Here is a 20513-nt window from a genome sequence, read left to right as displayed (position 1 = left end):
TCCCTACGCAGACTGATCCAAGTGGTCACCCACACTGACCGCAGTCAGTGATCCTTGACTTCGGTGATCTGTTGGGAGCCGTGTCTTAATGATCAGTCCACTGCGGGACGGCGTGGAGCAGAACTCACTACCTATGGCAACACTTTGCATGCTTTCATCATTAGTGTGTAGAGAGTTATGGAAGAAGGAAGTGTTTCGATGCAAACTTCTCAGCGTACGTTGAGCAGTTCGCATCGAAACACTTACAAATCCAGCAACTTCATTCATCGTATGACCATGGGCGAGGCCAAACGCAAATGCCCCTTTCTGCTACTCTATAACATCCTTACACTTATCTATATTTACACACAATTTCAGCTTTAAACAAAAATATCTCACTGATAGCTACTTGCCTTTGATCTCGTTGAAGTAGTGTGCACGCAGTTGAACACGTCACTTGAACACTGCGTCATCTAACGAAACCTAACGATTCAACAGTGCTAATTTTTGCAATAGGGTGACTAGAGTGCAATAGGGTGACTAATTTTTTGTCCGGTGAGCGTATTTTGTCTAAAATTGATTACATCAATAAGATCCTCACAATCACCCATGATAAGCATCCTCATGATCAATCAGTTCGCAGAACAGCCTCCTCCTGATCTCTTTGGTTGGCTCTGAAGAGATTCTCAGTACATATAAGTTGCAGTAAGAAGGCTCCATTAATTTGCCTTTGTGATCAGCTTTCGTACATTTAGTACAAAAATCTGAATTAGTTAGAATTCTCTATCAATATATCAATTGATTATTTCAATTGATATGATGTTGACGTTAGTCGCCTTTGTTACGGCTGCGTGAATATTATTTGTTTTCTAATAAGAAAATAGGATTTTGAAACCAATTAAAACTCATTTTTATGTAGTTTTAAAGCAGTTTAATGATATATATTTTAAAATAACTTTTATTGTAAATAACGCTTTTACGTACATGTTTAAAACTCGTTTCTTCAAGGAATAGTCGGTTACTTTTTTAAATCATGGATAGAAATGAAAGAACTGCTTCCCCGAATGTTAGGCAAAATGTCAGTTTTAAATTTACAAAAACTTCATCTTCAAAATCTTTGTCTGGTAATAAACTGGAAGAACCTGTTAAACCTAGAGACTATGTTAAATCTGTTGATGAGAGTGAAATTAAAAGGTAAAATAAATTTCATTGATCATATCCTAAGAATTATTCCGGAATATTTGTGTTCGTTACGGGGTATTTTACAGCTAAATTCTTAAATATTTTAATATTTCGCCCCGAGGTTACACAAATAAGAAAATTCTTAACTACTTTTAATACATTATGTCATAATTTAAGAAGTCCTTCTTATTATAAGAAATTCTTTTATTACATTATTCTAAAATACTAATTGAGCCTATTTTTTTATTAAACAATTATGTTATGTGACGCATGGGGCATTACGAGGCAATTATTGTAAAATAACTAGGAGTGCACAGCTTGAACTAGGCTCCTGAACATAATGAAAAAAATTATATAAAATACTCTTGAAAAAATAACCGGAAATATTGAATTACGCAGTTGAGTTTTTGGCACTCTAATTTTGTGCTGATTCAATCTTAAATTAATGTGGTCTCCCAATAATTTTTTTTCATTATCATTTCATTTTTTACATCATTTCACTTCATTTTTATCATTAGCGCTGTGCATTTCTACATAGTTTTAAAAATCTCACTATTTTTAATGCAGCAATAACACAATACGTGAATTTTAAATTTGTGTAGTAGCTTTTGACGTTAAATTTATGGTGACTTATTATATTCTATATAACTATTTATAAATCTTTATACATTATGCAAAATGCACTTATTAAATTAGTTGCTTCTGTGGTCTTTAATTTTAATACAGTGTGTTAGAACTTTATTTCTATATAAAAGATTTCTTTTCTATAAATTTGTAATTTTTTTTTAGTACTGCACCAGAATTGAAATCTCAAGAGCTAGTCATACCTCTTATAAGAAAGAATAATTGGAGAGTACCTGAAACTTCTCAACCAAAGGATGGTGAAGCTACACTTAATGAGCTTGCTCTTAAAGAGCTTCTTCAAGGTAATTAGTTGAACTTATTTATTATCATTCATATAACCGATGTGATATCTCACACTTTATAGATATTATTTTGTTTAACAAGGTGGATATATAGACATTTGAACTTAATACAGAGAGAAGTAAACACATATGATGAGAGCACTCTTTATTTTAAACTTCAATATCTTGTAGTGTTTAAATCAGTTTTTAAGGCTAAAAATCTTTTACCACGTACAGAAACAAACTATATCTTCTTGGAGCATCTTTTCTATTTGGAGTTACACGGGAGCAGACTTAGATGAAATTAAAAACTTTCTGCAAACAAAAAATCTCGATTGAAAAACTTCCAGCACGCATTTATGTAGCTAGTTTTTTAAAAATTTTTTTTTTTTTAGATTTTGTAGAACTTTATATTGATTTATACTGTAGGGATGAGTTTGATTAAAAAAAAAAAAAAAAAAGGCTGAAAATAGAAATTCAAAGTGGTGTGCAAAAATGCTTTTTAAATTATTGAAATTGCAATACCATGATATTTTTATTGTACTTACTTTTTGGGCTTTTTTCCCCATAAAAAAGTTGAGGTTTTTTTCTAAACCATAATCATCACAGTTCTACAGTTCATTGCAAATATATATATTTCTAAACAAATATACAGTTATATAAATTGATTTAAATATGTGCAAAATTTTCACCTATTCTCTCTCTCTCTCTTTATACATATAAGTTTTCAAATGCCATGTATAAACAATTGTATGAACCACATCAATTTCAATAGTTTTTCATTTCAATTGATGATTAGTCAAGTGTACGAATTTGAATTTTAAAAGCTGAATGGAAATGATAAAAATTTTAACTCATTTTGCCTTTAATTAAAAATCTTACTGTTAGACTTATTTATTACAAACCATGATTTAATCAGATTTAATTTTAGTCAGGAAATTTTCAATAGATTATTGGTTTTAATACTGAAAAAAAACCTATATAAAACCATGTTATCACAAGCAATACAACTTAAAAAGGAAAATTTCCTGAGCTTCTTAAAAATTATTTCATTGAAGCTGTCTAAAATATGTATCACACATTTGTAATGACCTACACAGGATATGAAAAAATATAATAAATTGTATATCTACTGTTATTCATGTTTCTGTATGTTCCTGACCAATTGTTTTCAAAACAGAAAATATGACAGAGGTAGAAAAAAAAGCAATCAGATAACATCTTAAAGCATACTGCAGGGTTGCCACAGGCTACTAAAATGCAACTATGTGCTACTATTTTCGGCTTTAGGCGACTTTTTTTGCCTGAAAAGGCTAAAAAAGCAACTATTTTCAGGAATAGGCGACTATTAGGAGACTTTTTTTACTCTTGGCAAAGTTTTTTCGTAAAAATGAAAGTTACTTTTCAGAACATTAACAAAAGAAAGCAAACTTTTATTACAATCATTTATGTCCTAAGAGCCAAAAATTTAAATTTCCATTGGATTTAATAAAGTACTTGTTATATTTTCTCTCTGGTTTTGTTACTTTTAATTGTTTTTTCCTTCTATTAACATTCATATTTTATTGCAATACGACTTTTATTTAGGTACCTATTTTCTAATATGTATACCTTTTATATTTGTACAAAACTTTTTTTTTAATTGGAGCATAGTTAGGACTGGGCGATAAATCAATGTATCGCGAAAAATCGATTTAACGCATATATCAGTAGGCCGATGTAGTGACTTTCGTTTTAGGCGATGCATCAGAAATCTGATTTAAGCTGCCGGAATAAGATTACAATTGCGGTTTAACGATTTAGTATGCAAGGATCCTTGACCAGGCTACCGCTGTTACCGCAATAATGAAGACGATTTTGATTTCGTCTAGCTGCAGAGATGTAGATAGCGTTTTGCTATTAACATGATGTTAGTTTCGTGATGTTGAATGACGAAGAGATATAGAACGCAATGCATAGTTTCTTTATGTCCATTTTTGTCTTTGGGATTTTGCGTTTTTTGAAGATTATTTTCAATGGGACTTAAGTCATTTTGCGATCATTGTGCATTTTATTTCGTCAGAAGTAATTGTCTGGTTTCTTGTAAATTATTTTCAGTGAGACTTTTGCAGCGATCGTTTCGTTCTGCATTATTTCATAATGATTCTTGTCAATTATTTTTAATAGACCTACTGTTACTTTGCGATTGCTGCACAATCGCTGTTATCTTAAATTTTCGTTCTGAACTCAATAGATCAAGTCATTGATTTTTTTCAATTATTGTTTATTTTAAGCGATACAATTTAATAGGGGTATTTTGTATTTAACTTTGTTATAAAAAGTTAGTTTATTTAAATTTATTAAATGTAGGTAAGTATAATAATTTGATTGTTTTTCAACCAATAAATGCTCAGTCGTTTTTAATTATAAAAAAATTAAAACAAAGCTTACCTTTATTTAATTTGCTTTTATTTTTGAGAAAGTGAAAACAAAGTTTTAAAAAAATTTGGCTATTAGTTAAAACAATTTGTTTTTAAAATTAAATAAAAAGTTTAGTAATGTTTTGAGGTTTTTAATAATTTAACATTAGTACTTAAAGTATTTTTTTTAAATTTTAATTAAAATTCTTTCAATACTTGTTTGTTTTATAATTTGTTAGATAGTCAGTATCATTTTTAAACAAATAAATCTTTAGTCGATTTTATTTTCAAGAATGAAAATAATAATAAATAAGTAAAAATATTTTTACATTTATTAAGTACAGAATTTGACCATTAGTTAATACTACTTTTTATTATTTTAAATAAGTAAATAAAAGGTCTAATGATGTTTCAAAAGCATGTTTTTTTTAAGCAAATAATAATAAAAAAAAATTCTAAAGTAGGGGTGCACAACCTGCTACCCGCGGGCCAAATGCGGCCCTTCGACTGCTGAAATGCGGCACGCGAGAGCTTCTAAACACAATAAATTTTTTTAAAAAAATGGCAATTTTTAATCGCATTTTTAAGTCATCACGTTTTGACGCAATCAATTTTAACAGATTCTTTAGTAAATGTACGTTTAAGCCAATTTTATCGCAAATATAAATGATTTTTTTTTTTTTAAACAGTTATTTCCGCTTTTCTGCGTGATTTCGAAAACCCGGAATTTTTATTACGACACGAGTTTCAGATCGCAAATTTAAATAATCACTTTTTGTGCACTTTATTTGTGACGATTTCATCTTAAATCTAAGTGATTTTTTATCTTTTTTTTGCAATTCTTTCAACAATTTTCAACAATTTTTTTCGGCAGTTATTGCTATGCCTTCCCACGCATTATAAAAAATTCCAATTTTTCTATTACGACATACAAATTTTAAATCATGCATTTGACACGCTTTATTCGTGTTGAGTTCAGCATAAATATATTTTTTCCCAATTATTTCTATACTTTTCCACGTGATTTTGATGATCCTGTTATTTAACTAGATGTTATTACGACACGTGATTGTTAATCATGCAATTAAATAATCCCTTTTTGATACGTTATTTCAGTACAGTTTTATCGTAAATCCTAGCTACTTTTCTTTCGTTTTTATTTCCTCAACGTTTTTATTTCCGCAACAAATATGATTTGGTCGAATGTGGTAATGAATTGTGATTTGATCAAAAACCAAATATTCGACAGAAAAAAGAAGAAAAAATCGACTGAACGCCGTACACTTGGGGCCCAATAGCAAAATCTTTTAGCAGCATAGCAACACTGAAACTAAAATTTCAATGCTCAGAATAATATTTCCTGGAAAAACGCATTCATAAATTAACTCTAAAAAATAAGGCCAATCAAGAACATTTTTGAAAATGTTGAAAAGCGAAACAGAAAACATAAAAATCAATCTTAATTTTTGGAAAAAAATTTTAAAGCTGAACATCTCAGATTTACAATTACCAGAAAAAGCAAAGAAAAAGGAATTAAGTCAACAGAAATGCTATTATTAAAAATTACTGCGTTATAAGGAAAATGTCTAAAAAAAGTTTTTTTTTTAAAATCTTATGCCGAAAATCTCAATTAAAATTTTTCTCATTGCCATAATTTTAGAAGAAAAAAACTTGCTATAAAATAAATTTTGTTAGTAACTTTATTTTTAAAAAAAAATGCTGAGTCATAATGAAAATACCTAAAAAAAGAAAAACAGAAAAAACAAATTTTTCTTACTTCCTGAAACAAAACTTTAATACTGAAAATCACATTTTTCTATGTTACTGGTTATTTATATTACAGTACAGGGAAAGACTGATAATAAATTAATAGTATGAGACTTTCTGTTAAAATGCTGGGTTATAATGAAAACAGCAAAAAATGGACAAAAATCCTTCTCAATTCTCAAAGTAACGAAAAAATGACAAAATTGACTTGTCTGATTATAATTTTAAAAAAAAAGTAATACCTATAAAAATTCAAAAATAAAAAAAACTCGCAAAAATACCTTTCTAAAAAATATTCTGCCGAATATTTGATTGATCATTGAACGAACATTTGATTGATCATCAACCAACTGAATTTTTCACAGAAGGGCCAAATACTCGTTACATTCCTCCCTAATTTAAATGCAATGTTATTGAAACTTGAGAAATTCATAAAATGACAGGAAAACTTGAATTTTTAAACTGCTCACTGTTTGTAGTTTAGATTTCAATTTTTTCTTGCTTAAGTGATCTTTTGCGATAAAAAAAGAAAATGTTTACGATATAAAAAAATCTAATAATTAATAAAATAATAAAGTACATTACAAAATAAGCATTGAATTTTATTTTGAACTATCACAGTTTTGTTTTTATTTTAGGCTTTTGTTTAAAACCTATACATTTTCTTCAATTAAAATATTTAATTTGAATTTATATTACTTAATTATGAATAAACTTTTTCCTACTTTCATTCTGTGTCATTGCAATTTTTTCATTTATTAGAATTTAATTCTAAAATGAATTTGCGTATTGCATGATATGAAAAAAAAAAAAACATTTCTTTTCCTCAATGTTTATTTATTTTGATAAATCTATAATTCATATGATAAAAATAGCAAGTTTTTTTATTTTTGAATGAATTCAAATAATGGAACACTACTAAGTTATTGATATTACTAAGTTTATTGTTAAAGAAAATGGAACATTAATGTTTAAATAAACATTACTACATTTGTCATTAACATGTCTAAATACATCTGCAGCCCTTCGTTAGCCAACCTGCTGTGCAAGTGGCCCTTCACTCAAAAAGGTTGTGCACCCCTATTCTAAAGTGAATATTTTTTTGGTTTCTTTTCCCCTTCCGTTTTTTTTTTTTTTTTTTACTTTTAATTTTTAATGCATGTATGTAAAATAATTTGTTACAGTATTATTATTTTTAAACCAATAAATCTTAAATCATTTTTAATTTAAGAAAAATGAAATAAAGCTTGGGTTTGCTTTTACTTTGACTTTATTAATTTAATTGAAAAAATTAAGCAATGATATTGATGTCATTGTAGAATATGTTTAGAATTAATATTTTCTTTTGTAATAGATTTATTCCTTTTTATTTATTTTTGATTGATTTAAAGATCTCCCATAGGTAATTTTTGAACATATGCTAAATTGCGATACATTACTATATTGTGATGTCTAACCGACGATGTATCACGATTTAAAATTTATGACATCACCCATTCCTAATAATAGTATTTGACAATTAAGCTATAATTTTAGTTATTTGGCTACTATTTTTGATAAATTTTTGTTCCTGTTCAGGCAACTATTTTCATAGTTTGAGGCGACTGTTTTCATGCTTGAGGCTACTAAAAGCAACTATTTTTGTTCATTTTTTGCTGTGGCAACCCTGATACTGTTTGCTTTTACGAAATCAGTAGGCGCTAATGATAATTTTTTTCATGCCACGAGAATTGTTTGTGTCACAATTGCAGAAGTTCAATTCTAAAAATAACTCAAACATTACTCTTGTCATAGTAAATAAAAAAAATTGTAAATAGTTAACTATTTCTTTTCAGGTTAATTCTTCAGGTTAATTTTTGTATATTAAAGCTTTAAAGTTTTAGTTTTGTAAGTTACTTATAAAAATCAAATTACAATAATTAAGAATAAATTTTACTTCTAATTTTCATAAAAAGTAAACTCTTAAGTTTGTAATATACACCCTTTTTGTAATATTATCCCTTTCAGAAACTGCAGATAAAAAAGCGGATTGGAATAACAGAGACACAACTATGGCGATTCCTCTTATGATGCAAAATAAAGTCCCCGAGGGCTTTGAAACAGATGATAAGCTAGATGTTTCCCTCAGAGCCCAAGAATCAACTTTAGAAGACTATGAAAAAGTGCCCGTAGAACAATTTGGTTTAGCTATGCTGAGAGGAATGGGCTGGAAGGAAGGAATGGCTATTGGAGCCAGAAATAAAGAGTAATGTTTTTGTTTTTTTTTCTTTACTTAATTCTTTGCCCTTTACTTATAATTTTAACTTATAAATATTTAAAAACTTTGGCGATTTAAATTTATTTCTGAGTACAAAATAATAATTTTACGATTGTAATTTATAGTTGATATTATATATTGCTTTATAATGCAATATTATCTCAGAAATCTAGATTTTCAAAAATCTTAAAACCTCCAAAATCAGAGCAAAAATTTCATTTTGTGGCTTGAGAAAACTTCATTAAATCCTTTAGGGACAAAATAACTACTGTAAATATTACGAAGTACTCTGGTATATGGACAAAAATTTTATTTTGTTTAGAAAAAAAATTCATTAAATCATTTAATATAAAGGCAAAATACAGAGAATCTCATTATCTAATAATTACATTAAAATAAGTCAAATTTAAAAATTATGGAGAAACTTGTAGCAATAAATGCTGGAAAAGCAATCAGGTGACCATTGGGGGGGGGATTGCTCATCAGCTCAACTATAAATATGCTTCTTGTAATGTAGTATTAAAATATTAAGACTTAGAAAATCATATGGAAATTTCTAAGAAGCAAGGAAAACTAATAGAATTTTTTTAGACCTAAGGATTAATTCCGCAATGCTGAGCTAGTAGAACACTCTCCAAATAACTTCAAGTGTATCTTTTCAACTTCACTGTAAGCTTTTCAAGCAATCCAGCTTATAATTTCAACTTGACGTTATAAATTTTTTTCTGGTAAAAATCTTTTTGTTATATTTAATTTTAATTTCTTTAGAAAAATAAGCTATAGCACTTACTATTAAAAATTTTAACAAATATTGCATTCATAATTTTCAAAAACTTAAAACTGTTCTTATTGCTTTGATCAAACCAGTATACCTAAATTACTCCTATCAAATTCCAAATTTTTCTAATTCATATGAGTTTTAATTTCATTGGAAAAATTATACTTATATAAGATTTTAACTAAATATCTTATATAACTTTAAATCGTTCATTTATATAAAAAGGAAGAAAAATAATATCTCTAAATTATATCTGTCTGTAAAATATATCTGTAAAAATCTCTGTATTCTAATCATTCAGAGTGCACTCCGAACTAGTAACCCACTATCGCAGATCTCGCCTAATTTCTATTCTCTTTATTGAAGAAAATTTCCCAACTATGTATTTTATTTTAAATTAAATTAGGGAAGAATCATTATAATTGTATATATTAATCATATTAATTATTAAAAGTCATATAAATATATTTCCATTTTAGGTGTGTTAAACCTATTGAAGTAAAATTGAGACCAAAGGGGTTAGGTCTTGGAGCTGATGCATCAGTCTTGAAAAAAAATGAAAAGAAAGCAAAAGAAGAAAAGCTGGAATTAATAAAAGGTGCATTTGTACAGATCATCCAAGGACCTCATAAAGGTCATTATGGACAGGTACTGTATGGAGATACTTTAATTATTAATTTGATGAAATGATAGAAAATTAAACTAATTTGAATTAAATCCATAGTAAATGAGATAAATTTAATTTCTTAATCTATTAGTGCTGAGTTTTAATTTTGTAATAATTTTTTTTTTTACTACAAAATATTAAGAACTATCAAAATTTAATACTTGAGATAACCAAAAAAAGTTTTTATAATTGTATGTTTTTCTGGACTTAGAAGTTTTCTGCACACATCACTCAACCATAGCCATGCCCCTACTCTTATATTTATAGATTATAATGGCAATAGTAAGAAGGCCACATAATTTTGACCGTGATCTGAATGCAAATTGTTTGATTTATTAATTTGACCTAGAATTTTTCTTCTGTTCTCACATCACCCTACTAGAGACGTGCACCTATTCCCATTTTTAGGGATCTATCTTTTAATTGCTATAATGGGCTTTTGCCATGTAGTTTTGACCCTGATCGAATGACATGAATGATGCTTAAGCTGGTACCCTTCCTCTCTTCAAATTTGAATACCTCAACCAATGAGTTGACTTTCAGTCTCAACAGATTTAATGTGCACCTTATTGCATATGCATGAAAGCTGTTTTGTAAGCTGTCAGGATCAAATTTACTATCCTGGGCTTTCCAACTAGCGGTCTGAACAATGTCTTAACTGACTGCACCTCTGGTCATTATGAAAAACAGTTTTTGAGTTGGTCTGAATAAAAAGCTTCATTATCAACCCAACCAAGTTCTTGATACACACTTTCCTTTTTAAAATTAAAAAACAAAACTTAAATAGTATGTATGATAATTTTCTGTGCAAGTCATTCACTGTATTGATTTGAAGCTTCCCTAAAAAAGGCTGTATATGCTGTGTTTTAGTTAAGTTGTTAAAGCAATTATTGCAATCTATAAATTTCTTATTACAAAAGTATTGAGAGACTTCATTATAAACCAAATGCTTGATACTTGCTCTCATTGATAAAGTATAATGAAAAAGAACTTTTATTTAATGGTGTAGAAAAACTTAATATAGTTTCTTTCTACGTTACTTCTTGGATTTGTGGCTATTAGCTGCTTATCAGATTTCTGTATAATCTGTGGTAGAGCTGTGCTACTACAAAAGTGCTTAAGTATGTTTACTTTCCTTATTGTTTTATTTTAAAAAATGAATGTAATTATACATCTATTCACTATTTGTTTTAATCAATTTAGGTTTCCCTGTAGGCTTGTAAATTTATGCTTGAAGTTATTTTTATTTTGGAATATATTTCACAAACACAATTAACTTTTGGGTCATTATAAACAAGTATTTTTATAATTCATACCAGTTCTTATTTTAAATTATATTGTGTGCGCATTCTATTTTTAGCTATTTATTTTCCATTTTATATTCTTTTTGTTAGGTCATGGGTTTAGATGAAGAAACTGGTCGTGCTATGATCAAGCTGAGCAATGAAGAGGCAGTGAAGAGCCTTCCTGAATTCTTTTTTAACCTTGTAAGTAAAAAAGAATTTGATAAAGAAAGCCGAATCATAAGTAAGTTCTGTATTTGCTGATCTTCAATAACTTTTTGGCACTGTCAAATGCTTCTGAACTAAATTATCAATATTTAAAACTAAGCTGAAGTTAAACTTTAAATTATATTCTTTCAGATAGAGAATCCTATGAGAAATATAAAATGAAAGAGGAAGAAGAAAATAAGGAAAAGCAAAAATATAATTCCTCTGATTCTAGGAGTAATGGAAGAGAAGATCAGGACTCTTATGAGTATGAATCGAAGAAGAGTAAAAAGCATTCAAAGAAACGTAAACATAGTAGAGAAAGAAGGTGTGTATTTTTTTCATTAGTTATTGAATTAGTGTGTATTTTTCTCATTAGTTATTGATATTATTACTTGTTGATCAATATTTTTACTCGAGATAAATTTTACACATGAGAAAGTGCCTGAAAATTATACCAAATGTGGTAAAGACTTTCTGAAATTCTAGTATCTGATTTATATCTCTTGTATTAGTATCTGATTTGCATCATCACGTACATTCCTCAAAGTGTTTGGGTTAGTTAAAAAAAAATTTTGAGTAGGGGGAAGGAAAAAAAAGTAACATTTTTAGAGATGATTGTGCTTTGGAAAAGGTACAGATTTCCAGATTTTTCGCTAACCGCGATCAGGAAATCAGGAAATTTCTAGAAATCTTAGATCCAGAAGTTTCAAGAAATCATCGATCACATTTATGTTTAAAAATTCGTGTATATTTTATTTAAAAATATTAGAACTAGAATTTATGCATATAATTTATTTAGAATTTCATGTTGTGAAAATATCAATAATTTAAATTTTATAATTAATATTTAATTAATATTATAATTTTAAAATTAAATAATTTAAATAAAATTTTTGAAATTTTGTCATTAATGGTTTTACTCAAGAAATTTTCAGGATTTTTGAGTTCGACTCACAATTATCGAATCTGATAAATGTCAAAATAGGTTAATTCTAGAATTAAAATCAAAAAAGGAAAAGAAATATGTTTCTCAGAACTAGGTATGAAATTTCCTAGGACTACTATGAGAAGTTGAATTATTGCTAAAAATCTTTTTAATATGAGAAAGAGGTCATTGTGATGTGATGTGATCTGACCTGAAAAATTCTGTAGGACAAGTGTAATTAATTTATCACCCAAGTCTCCTGGAAAGTGTATCATAAAATATTTTTTATTGCTATTATCGATAGTTTAATTAATGTTGATTTGTTAGTCTAATTCTTTGAGTTCTTATGAGTTTTATTTTTTTATTCCAAGCTATATTTAATATTTCTGGTGTTAAAGTAAAGAAAAAGAATGTGAATTAAAGGACAAATAATGACACAGAATGAACATCGAAAGCAAAAAGAATTGTGAAAAAGAAAATTTTTGGACCATTATTTGTGCTTTATTTCACGTTTTGCTGTATTCATATGTAGCACAAAATATAACCACTTTTCTAACTGAATGATAAAGGTTTCAATTTTGTATAGTTTATGTTTAGGATAAAAATTTCCAGATTATGTGATAAATTTGCGTTATCTGAAAATATGAAGCAATAAAGTCGTATTGCTCTCTATTTTCAGATTACAGTCAATCCTTTTGATGTTTATTATGAATTAATTTTAATAGGTTGTGAAAATGCTCATCAAATTATTGCTTTCTTTCACTTGGTTCTATAGTTGTAATGTACATTAAAAGTTAGTCATTTTGGATTGCTTTCATAATTTTTTTTATTTTCTTTAATAATAATAAAACATTATAATTCTTAAAAATCACAATTTTATGATAATTCAAATTTAGGGACTTTTCTCTAATTACTTGTCTTTCAGATTGATAATCTTGTTTTAATCTTTTGATGCAGTCTCAGTATTTTTGCTGTAGAATTTTTTTTTACTAAATATGCCTGATTGCTAATTGAAAAATGGTGTTAAAGAGAAACTTTTAAACATTTTTGAGTTGTAAATTTTTCACCTGTTCATGGAATTATAGTGACAGTATTGTTTTTCATTTCTTATACATTTCAATTGTATGAAATCGAAAGTATTTTTAAATTACTATTTAATTAAGTGATGTTTTTTTTTTTAATTATTTTGATATTCGTTTTCAGCTTGCAGTGTATTATGTTTACTTATCCTTTATATATTTTGTATACATTTATTTTTTAGTATAGAGATTATATACAATTTAGTTTTTGAGTAATATATTGTTGTATGAAAAAACTGTAGTAATCAATTTCTTTTAAATTTATTTCGATTTATATTTGGATCAAGGAATCTATTTCTGAATTCAAAAAAATTCCAAGTTTTGTGGTTTCTCACTATATGTACGCTGACCCGAAATTGCACCTTTTTTAAAATCATTATTGATCTTCTAGTTCTCATCTGAATTTTTTATTTGAAAACATTCAGAGTTTCCCTTTTTTTTAATGGTTAGTTTAAAAGAATGTGCTGCACGAAACAAAAATTTCAAAGCAGTGGATTACACTAGATTTTCAGCCTCATCTCTGAAAGTAGTGAGATCATTTGTTATAATTTTATTTCTTTAGCACTCGTTATAAATCTTCAGGATGTTATCTTGCATTTTTGCCTAGATTTGGATTTTCGTTTGAAAATATAACAATCTGCATTTAGTTTTTTATTCTCCTTTTAAAATTTGAGCTTACACACTTTTATTTTAAAAATTTCAACTTTGAGAGTTTTTGCAACTCTTACCCCTGTGTTGTTATTTTATCCAAGCTCTTCAAGTTTTGCACTTAGTGACTGTTATTAATTATTGTTTTTAGAAAAAAACATGTTTTGTTCAAAATTTGGTAGCTGTTTAATGATTTTTTTTTAAATTTTTATAGTAGAGTTTTGAATAAATAAAGTTAACATGTTGATGTTCCTTATCTTTCGCAATTGACTTTAGATAAATGGGTACAAATATATAATAAAACATATCTTTTCAGATTATTTTAATTATTATTGTTTTACATTTTGTAAACATTACAGTATTGTGTAATAGGTACTATGTATAAACAGTGCAGTTTTTAGAGAGATTTCATCTAATTAAAAAAAAGGGAAATATAATTTAATGATCATTAAGTAAAAAAAATCTGTTATACCCAAAGATACACTTTCTTATTAAAGCTGATATCTAGCTTAAAAAACAAATTTTGCTATTTATTTGAGCTTTTTGGGTATTTTTAATGTTCTTGTATATTTTTCAAATTTTATTTACGTCGAAAACCTTTTGATTTTACTTTAGAAATAATGTTTTTGTCATTCTTTTTAGTGAAGAAAATGAATCATCAAGTAAAGCAAAGTCAAAAATTTGGATTAGACCACAGCTAAAAGTTCGTTTCATTGATGAAAAATATAAAAAAGGGAAATATTTCAATAAAAAAGTTAGTTGCATTTCTAAATTATTTTTTTTTTACTTTTCATTTGTTGCTCTTTATTCTTTTGGTAAAAATTCTTGTAAATTTAAAATAGCATTGTTGTTTTTAGTTGATTGTTGTTGATGTTATATCATCTAATCGTTGTTCATTGAAGACAGAAGATGATAGAACTCTTCTTGATGGTATGCATAATGCTTACAAATTTTCAATTGCTTAGTTGTGTACAATTAATTAAGGCAATAACTTTGTAATAAATAGATAACTGTTATATACAATTTGTTAATCAAATTTGTGTTCCCTTTTTAATTTAATTTGTGTCTTGGGCATTATTCAACTTTGCTAAATAAATTTGATTCTGGAATTTGTGCAATTGAAAGATAATTTGTTGATAAAAATAATAATTGAACGGTTTGAATTTTTTCAAATTTGTGTGTCAAATAAAATAGTACTTTTTCATACTAGTATTTTCAAATTGTTAGATTAAAAATATTTTGTTGCAGGGTATTTATAAGACCAAAGATTGAGAAGATTTAATTTTTAACTGTAAGAGTTGGAGAAATCAATCACATCGCTGCTTACTTCTCTTCTGTCAAAATTGTTAAAACTTATGACTCAATATCTCTAGTTTTTTTCCTATTACCTGACATTTGTGCAAGCTTCGTATTTGACTGAAAAATTGCCTGTGTTGCTATTTTTTATGAATAGTCATTGATTAAGGAAATGAATTTGAGTAACATTTAATTAAAGGTGTATGGTGCAAAAAATATACAATTTTCATTTCTGAAAAGCATAAAAAAAACTTTATTTAACACAGCACCAAAGTGTATTCAATCAGATAGCATAAAAAATTCATTATAAGCAGAACTGTATTTATATCAGAATGGTGCTTTTTTAGGTATCAGTTCATTCTATTTGTGTCAATATCAACTCCTAAAATCATTTTAAAAAAAAAAGAACTAGTTTTATAGATTCTCATGAATTTAAGAAAGAGTTAGTAGTAGGTCCACAAATTATCTGCTACTTTTTATTAAGTCCATAAAATAGCTGTGACTCATAACTTATAACGGATTTGAGTTGAATTTATTACTGGTTCATATATTTGATAAATGATTGATAAATTATGCAAACTTTTTTTGTGTTGCCATCTAGATGTTAAATTTTAAGATAATTTTCAATTTTAAAAGTTTTACTAAACTTAATATTTAAAAATTTTATTGATATTAAATGTATTTGTTAATTTCATGGTGTTAATTTTTAATTTCAATTTCATTTGGTGCTTTTAAGTACTAAGTAGCAAGTTCAAAATATCTGATGGATTGATGCAAACCTATCTCTGTACTTTTTAGGCATTAAAAAGTTAACAAAAATATCTTCTTTAGTAAGTGATGCTCCCCGTGGCAGAAACATGGCGATACAGTGACATTGTCGCAGAAAGCGACTGAGTTCTTGCAGAAAGATTTTTTTTATTTGGGAAATAAAAATTTTTGGTTTGCCACAAACAAAAGTTCTCAAAATAAATTCTGCAGAAACAGAAGCTGTTTTACCAAAAAAAAAACATTTTCTTCAGAAACAAAAAATTTCTGCAGAAGCAATAATGGTTCTGCAAAATTTTTTTCTTACAGAATTGTTTTAAATATTTTTTTTCCTAGCGTACCACGGAAGGAGAAAGCGCTCGTAATTCTCCGTTAATCTCCAACATAAACAGTTACTGGATAAAAAGGGGAGAATTTTTTTCCCCTTTATTAAGTTATTTTTGGAAATTTGCCAACTTCGGCCTCTATCGCTGGTGCAGTAATTTGCTTTGTGTTTTTTTTATGAGAACAGAGCATTTTATATTTTTTGCACTTATGTGGAAAATTTCATGTGTAAAAAGATTCTTTTTTTAAAAAAATCATGTCTAGCGAAAAGGTTATTTGTTGCAATTGTGAAGCCACAATAGTTAAAACAAATTTGAAAACTGATTTATCAAGGCGGCATTCCGAAAAAGAAATAAGATGGAAGTCGACAACATCTAAAAATGCCTATATGCTTTGAATTAAATCGTCGATAGAAAATAAAAAAAAAAAAAAAAAACGCAATCTAACGATAAATGAAATAAAGCCTGAAAGATATCTCACTATCTACGATTTTTTAGCATGCGAATGAAAACCAGATTGGTGAAAAATATTTACTGGTCACTTTCAAACAGGTTTCCATACGCATGCGAAAAAAATCGCATCCAATGAATATGGCTCTAATACCGATGTTTCAGTACTGATAAAGACTATTTCGTTTCGAGATGTTGAATAGACTTGAGCATATTGAGTCGGAAACTGCTTCTGCATACTTCGTGTGGAATCAGTGCTATATATTTACACAATACAGTGCGAAATCACAAGCGCTGTGTATTTTTTTCGTTCTGAACTTAATCTGATCACGAAAAAAGTTTTATTTACCTCCTTTTTTAAAAAAAAAAATCTTTCAATAAGTCAGTACAATATTAATCGAATCTAATTAATTAGATAAAATTAATTAGATGTAGAAAAAATTGAAACAAACATTGCTTTAATTTTTTTGCTTTTAGAATTCGGTTATAGTCAATACTATTTTATTATTTTGATTACTCAACTTCAATATTAATTTTTTCACCTGATTTGTTTCTGTACCTGATATAACTACTATAGTGAAACATTAAATCATACTGTTTTAAACTGATACTTCAAATTCAGTTATCTTGTTTTATAAATTTAATCTTTTTGTCCATTCTTAGCTATTTCTATAAGTTCTATCTTATTACAGGTTCTGGGTAATCTTTATTTATGCTCTAGTAAGCATTTTTGTCTGCAGATCTATACATTTATAACTTTTCGTTATTATCGAAGATTATGCAAATTTATACTTAAACAATTTAAACTTATTAAGAAATGTAAACTTATATTATGAAATTAAAAAAAAAAATCTACACAGTTTTATTCTATGCATGTAGACTTATTTTATAAACACGAATTTCATCTATTATTATAAATTCATTACACATACATTTATAACGATAAAAATATCTTGCAGAAAGATATTGGTTCTAATTAGGTTTGTCGCAGAAAGTCAGAAAAAATTCTGCCACAGGGGTGATGCTTTTTCCTCAGACATTTAACTTATATTTTCATTCATAATGAATTTTAGTGTATTCTTATTACTATAAACGATTGTTTTCACTTATTACATTTGTCAATACATGTGTGATATTTTATAAGCATTTTTTTAATAAATTTATTAATTTTCTTTATTCACATTTTAAGGCATATCTGTTTACTTCATACATATTTTTTATAGATATATCTCCTTCAATGTTAGAAACTGTTATACCCAGAGATGAATCAGCATATGTTATGATTGTTCATGGAAAGCATCAAGGAGAAGTAAGTTATTTGCTTAGGGTTACCAGTCAATTCATTTTATTTTGCATACGATATTCAAAACATCTGTGTGTTACTAAACTAAAATTTGAATGTTATTAACATAGTTATCAATCAGAGGTAAAGATAAATTTCTTATGTATAATTTAAATGTGATTATTTGAAATATTTGTTTAAAATTAATCATAACTGATATTTGTTTAAAATTAATCATGAATGCACAAAATACAGATGAAATGGGTTGTTTTTCGAAATAAGTGATAGCTCAGTGTTGCAATAACTTGTTCAGAAAAGGGGGAAGTTAAAAGCAAAAAGACTAAGGCTTACTGCAGGGGTAGTAAGTAAAAAGAAAGAAAAAGTGCACGATAGATTAAAATAACACATTTTTTCTGTAGGAATCCAGCAATTAAATTTATGTTGAAGATTTTCCCACAAATAATGTATCCATAAATGCAAGATAGGGATAGGGCAGCTTGGGGTTTTCTTTTAGAAGTTTAAATCTATCACCAATGCTTTGAGCGGGTGCATTTAATAAGAAAAAAAAGGCAATAAAAAATATTGCTTTAAAATCCACATAAGATCACCTCCCCATCTCTGACAAAAAATATTTTGGCTCAATGATTGTTTATCTGCATTTTCTTGAAGAAACACCAGCACAATGATAACCATCCTGGAGTTCATCTACTCAAGCTAAGCTTCTCGGTGTTTATATATTAAGTGGCGAAACAACACAAACAAAATTATAAGATTACCCCCACAAGATAGTGTCCTACTAGACATAGAAAAAATAGTGAAATGTTTGCAAAATCTTGCACTTTAAGGTTCTTAAGCACCTAAAATTAACCTTCTGATTTTTTATTTTATTTTTAAAGTCACTGTTATAAGTAACACACATTTTTTTAAAGGATGTGTGTTACTTATAACTTACTCCTACTACATTAAAGCAACTTGACTATAGTTGTCTTAGCCAGTGCACTCATTCTTATGGGTGATCTTGAGATAAACTCAACAGTGAGAGAGACCCAGATACAATAAATCTTAAGTGTTTTATTCATTCATAAGTGTTTTAGTCATAAACAGTGTTTTAGACATAAGTGATTAAGTGTTTTATTCTCATATTTGCTGACAAATGGACCTTAGTAATATTTATATAAAATGCTAAAGTTCATTTAATACCGAAAATTCTTTGTCAGAGAAAAATCTGAAGAGTGAAGTTACACCATAATCATCAAAATTATAATTGTGTAATATTTACACGACTTCAAATCTATCAAATTTTTCTCAGGTTTGTTGTTACAGGTTGTGATTTACTACTTTTCTCTTTGTTTCCTTCTCAAAAAAAAATCAACAATATGATAGGTTTGAACAGTAAATTGCACATAATAACAATTTAATCTTCTTATCACGGTTTAATCTATATGAAACAAATATCCATTTAAAAAAAATTTATAAAAGAAACACTGTATTAACCTCCTCAATAATTTACTTTGCTCATTTTGTAAAATAACTTTTTCTAATAATGAGTGTTTATCTGTAATGCAATGTTTTTTTTTCCCCACAGCTATGTACTATATTGAAACGAGATAAAGCAAATTGTATGGCTACTGTTCAATTTCTCTCAGACAGGGATCGAGCTTTGAAAATTGACTATGACTCTATTTGTGAATATGTTGGTGATGTTGCTCAGTATGATTAGTGCTGTTTGGTCACAGTAAAATTATAAAACACTGCACATTTTTGATGGATTTTAGTTCAAACCATGTAAATAACTTGTTCCTCCTGGAACAAAGGCGTTTTATCTGTACAGTTTTGTTAAAGGAAATGTGGATATTTATTAAATAAATTTGTTTTATTTTACTTATCTTCTGATGTCCAATTATTTATGTCTATATATTTATTCGTTTATTCTGTGTGAATTTCAGGTAATAAAGGTTTTTAAAATGTTTCATCATTATTCCTAAATTTTGCTTAGGGGAATATAAATATATTTTAAAAATATCACAAAGTGAATTATATAAGTTTTTTTAATACTGTCATAATTTACATTTTAGTAATTATTTTTTTCCCTCCATATTTTAATAAAATGGCAGCATTCTCGTTTAAAAGCCTTTTTAATTTATGTTTAGCTTTTCATGAAATCTATGTGAAGAATTAAAATATGTAGAAAAAATGTGAGAATAGCAGTTGATTTCTTGAAACTGTTTCAAAATGGAATTTCCAATATACTAAGTTTACATTGAAGCAAGAAAAAAAAATTTCTAAATTTTAATTTGATAAGGGAAGCCTTGTTTTTG

At 27.4% G+C, this 20513-nt stretch overlaps 1 protein-coding gene across 2 annotated transcripts; it reads left to right on the top strand.

Moving 5' to 3' along the window:
• Positions 1-779: 779 nt before the first annotated feature.
• LOC107451484 (G-patch domain and KOW motifs-containing protein) lies at positions 780-20080 on the top strand. 2 transcript variants are annotated; one of them, XR_011636596.1, is made up of 10 exons: positions 780-1173; positions 1951-2087; positions 8240-8477; positions 9747-9915; positions 11329-11461; positions 11578-11752; positions 14722-14833; positions 14922-15009; positions 18137-18222; positions 19781-20080. XR_011636596.1 is itself a non-coding variant. In XM_016067603.3 (10 exons), exons 1-10 carry the CDS (start codon positions 1013-1015, stop codon positions 19913-19915), a joined length of 1419 nt encoding a protein of 472 aa, XP_015923089.1. In that variant the 5' UTR covers positions 780-1012; the 3' UTR covers positions 19916-20080. The 2 variants fall into 2 exon arrangements, 1 of the variants encoding a protein (XP_015923089.1); XM_016067603.3 differs by having other exon boundaries at positions 14937-15009.
• Positions 20081-20513: the final 433 nt, after the last annotated feature.

This window comes from Parasteatoda tepidariorum, chromosome 4 (genome assembly GCF_043381705.1).
Source record: "Parasteatoda tepidariorum isolate YZ-2023 chromosome 4, CAS_Ptep_4.0, whole genome shotgun sequence".
In the NCBI taxonomy this organism is placed as follows: Eukaryota; Metazoa; Arthropoda; class Arachnida; order Araneae; family Theridiidae; genus Parasteatoda; species Parasteatoda tepidariorum.
The sequence above is the reverse complement of the archived record's forward strand: the minus strand, read 5'-3'. Positions and strand labels throughout refer to the sequence as shown.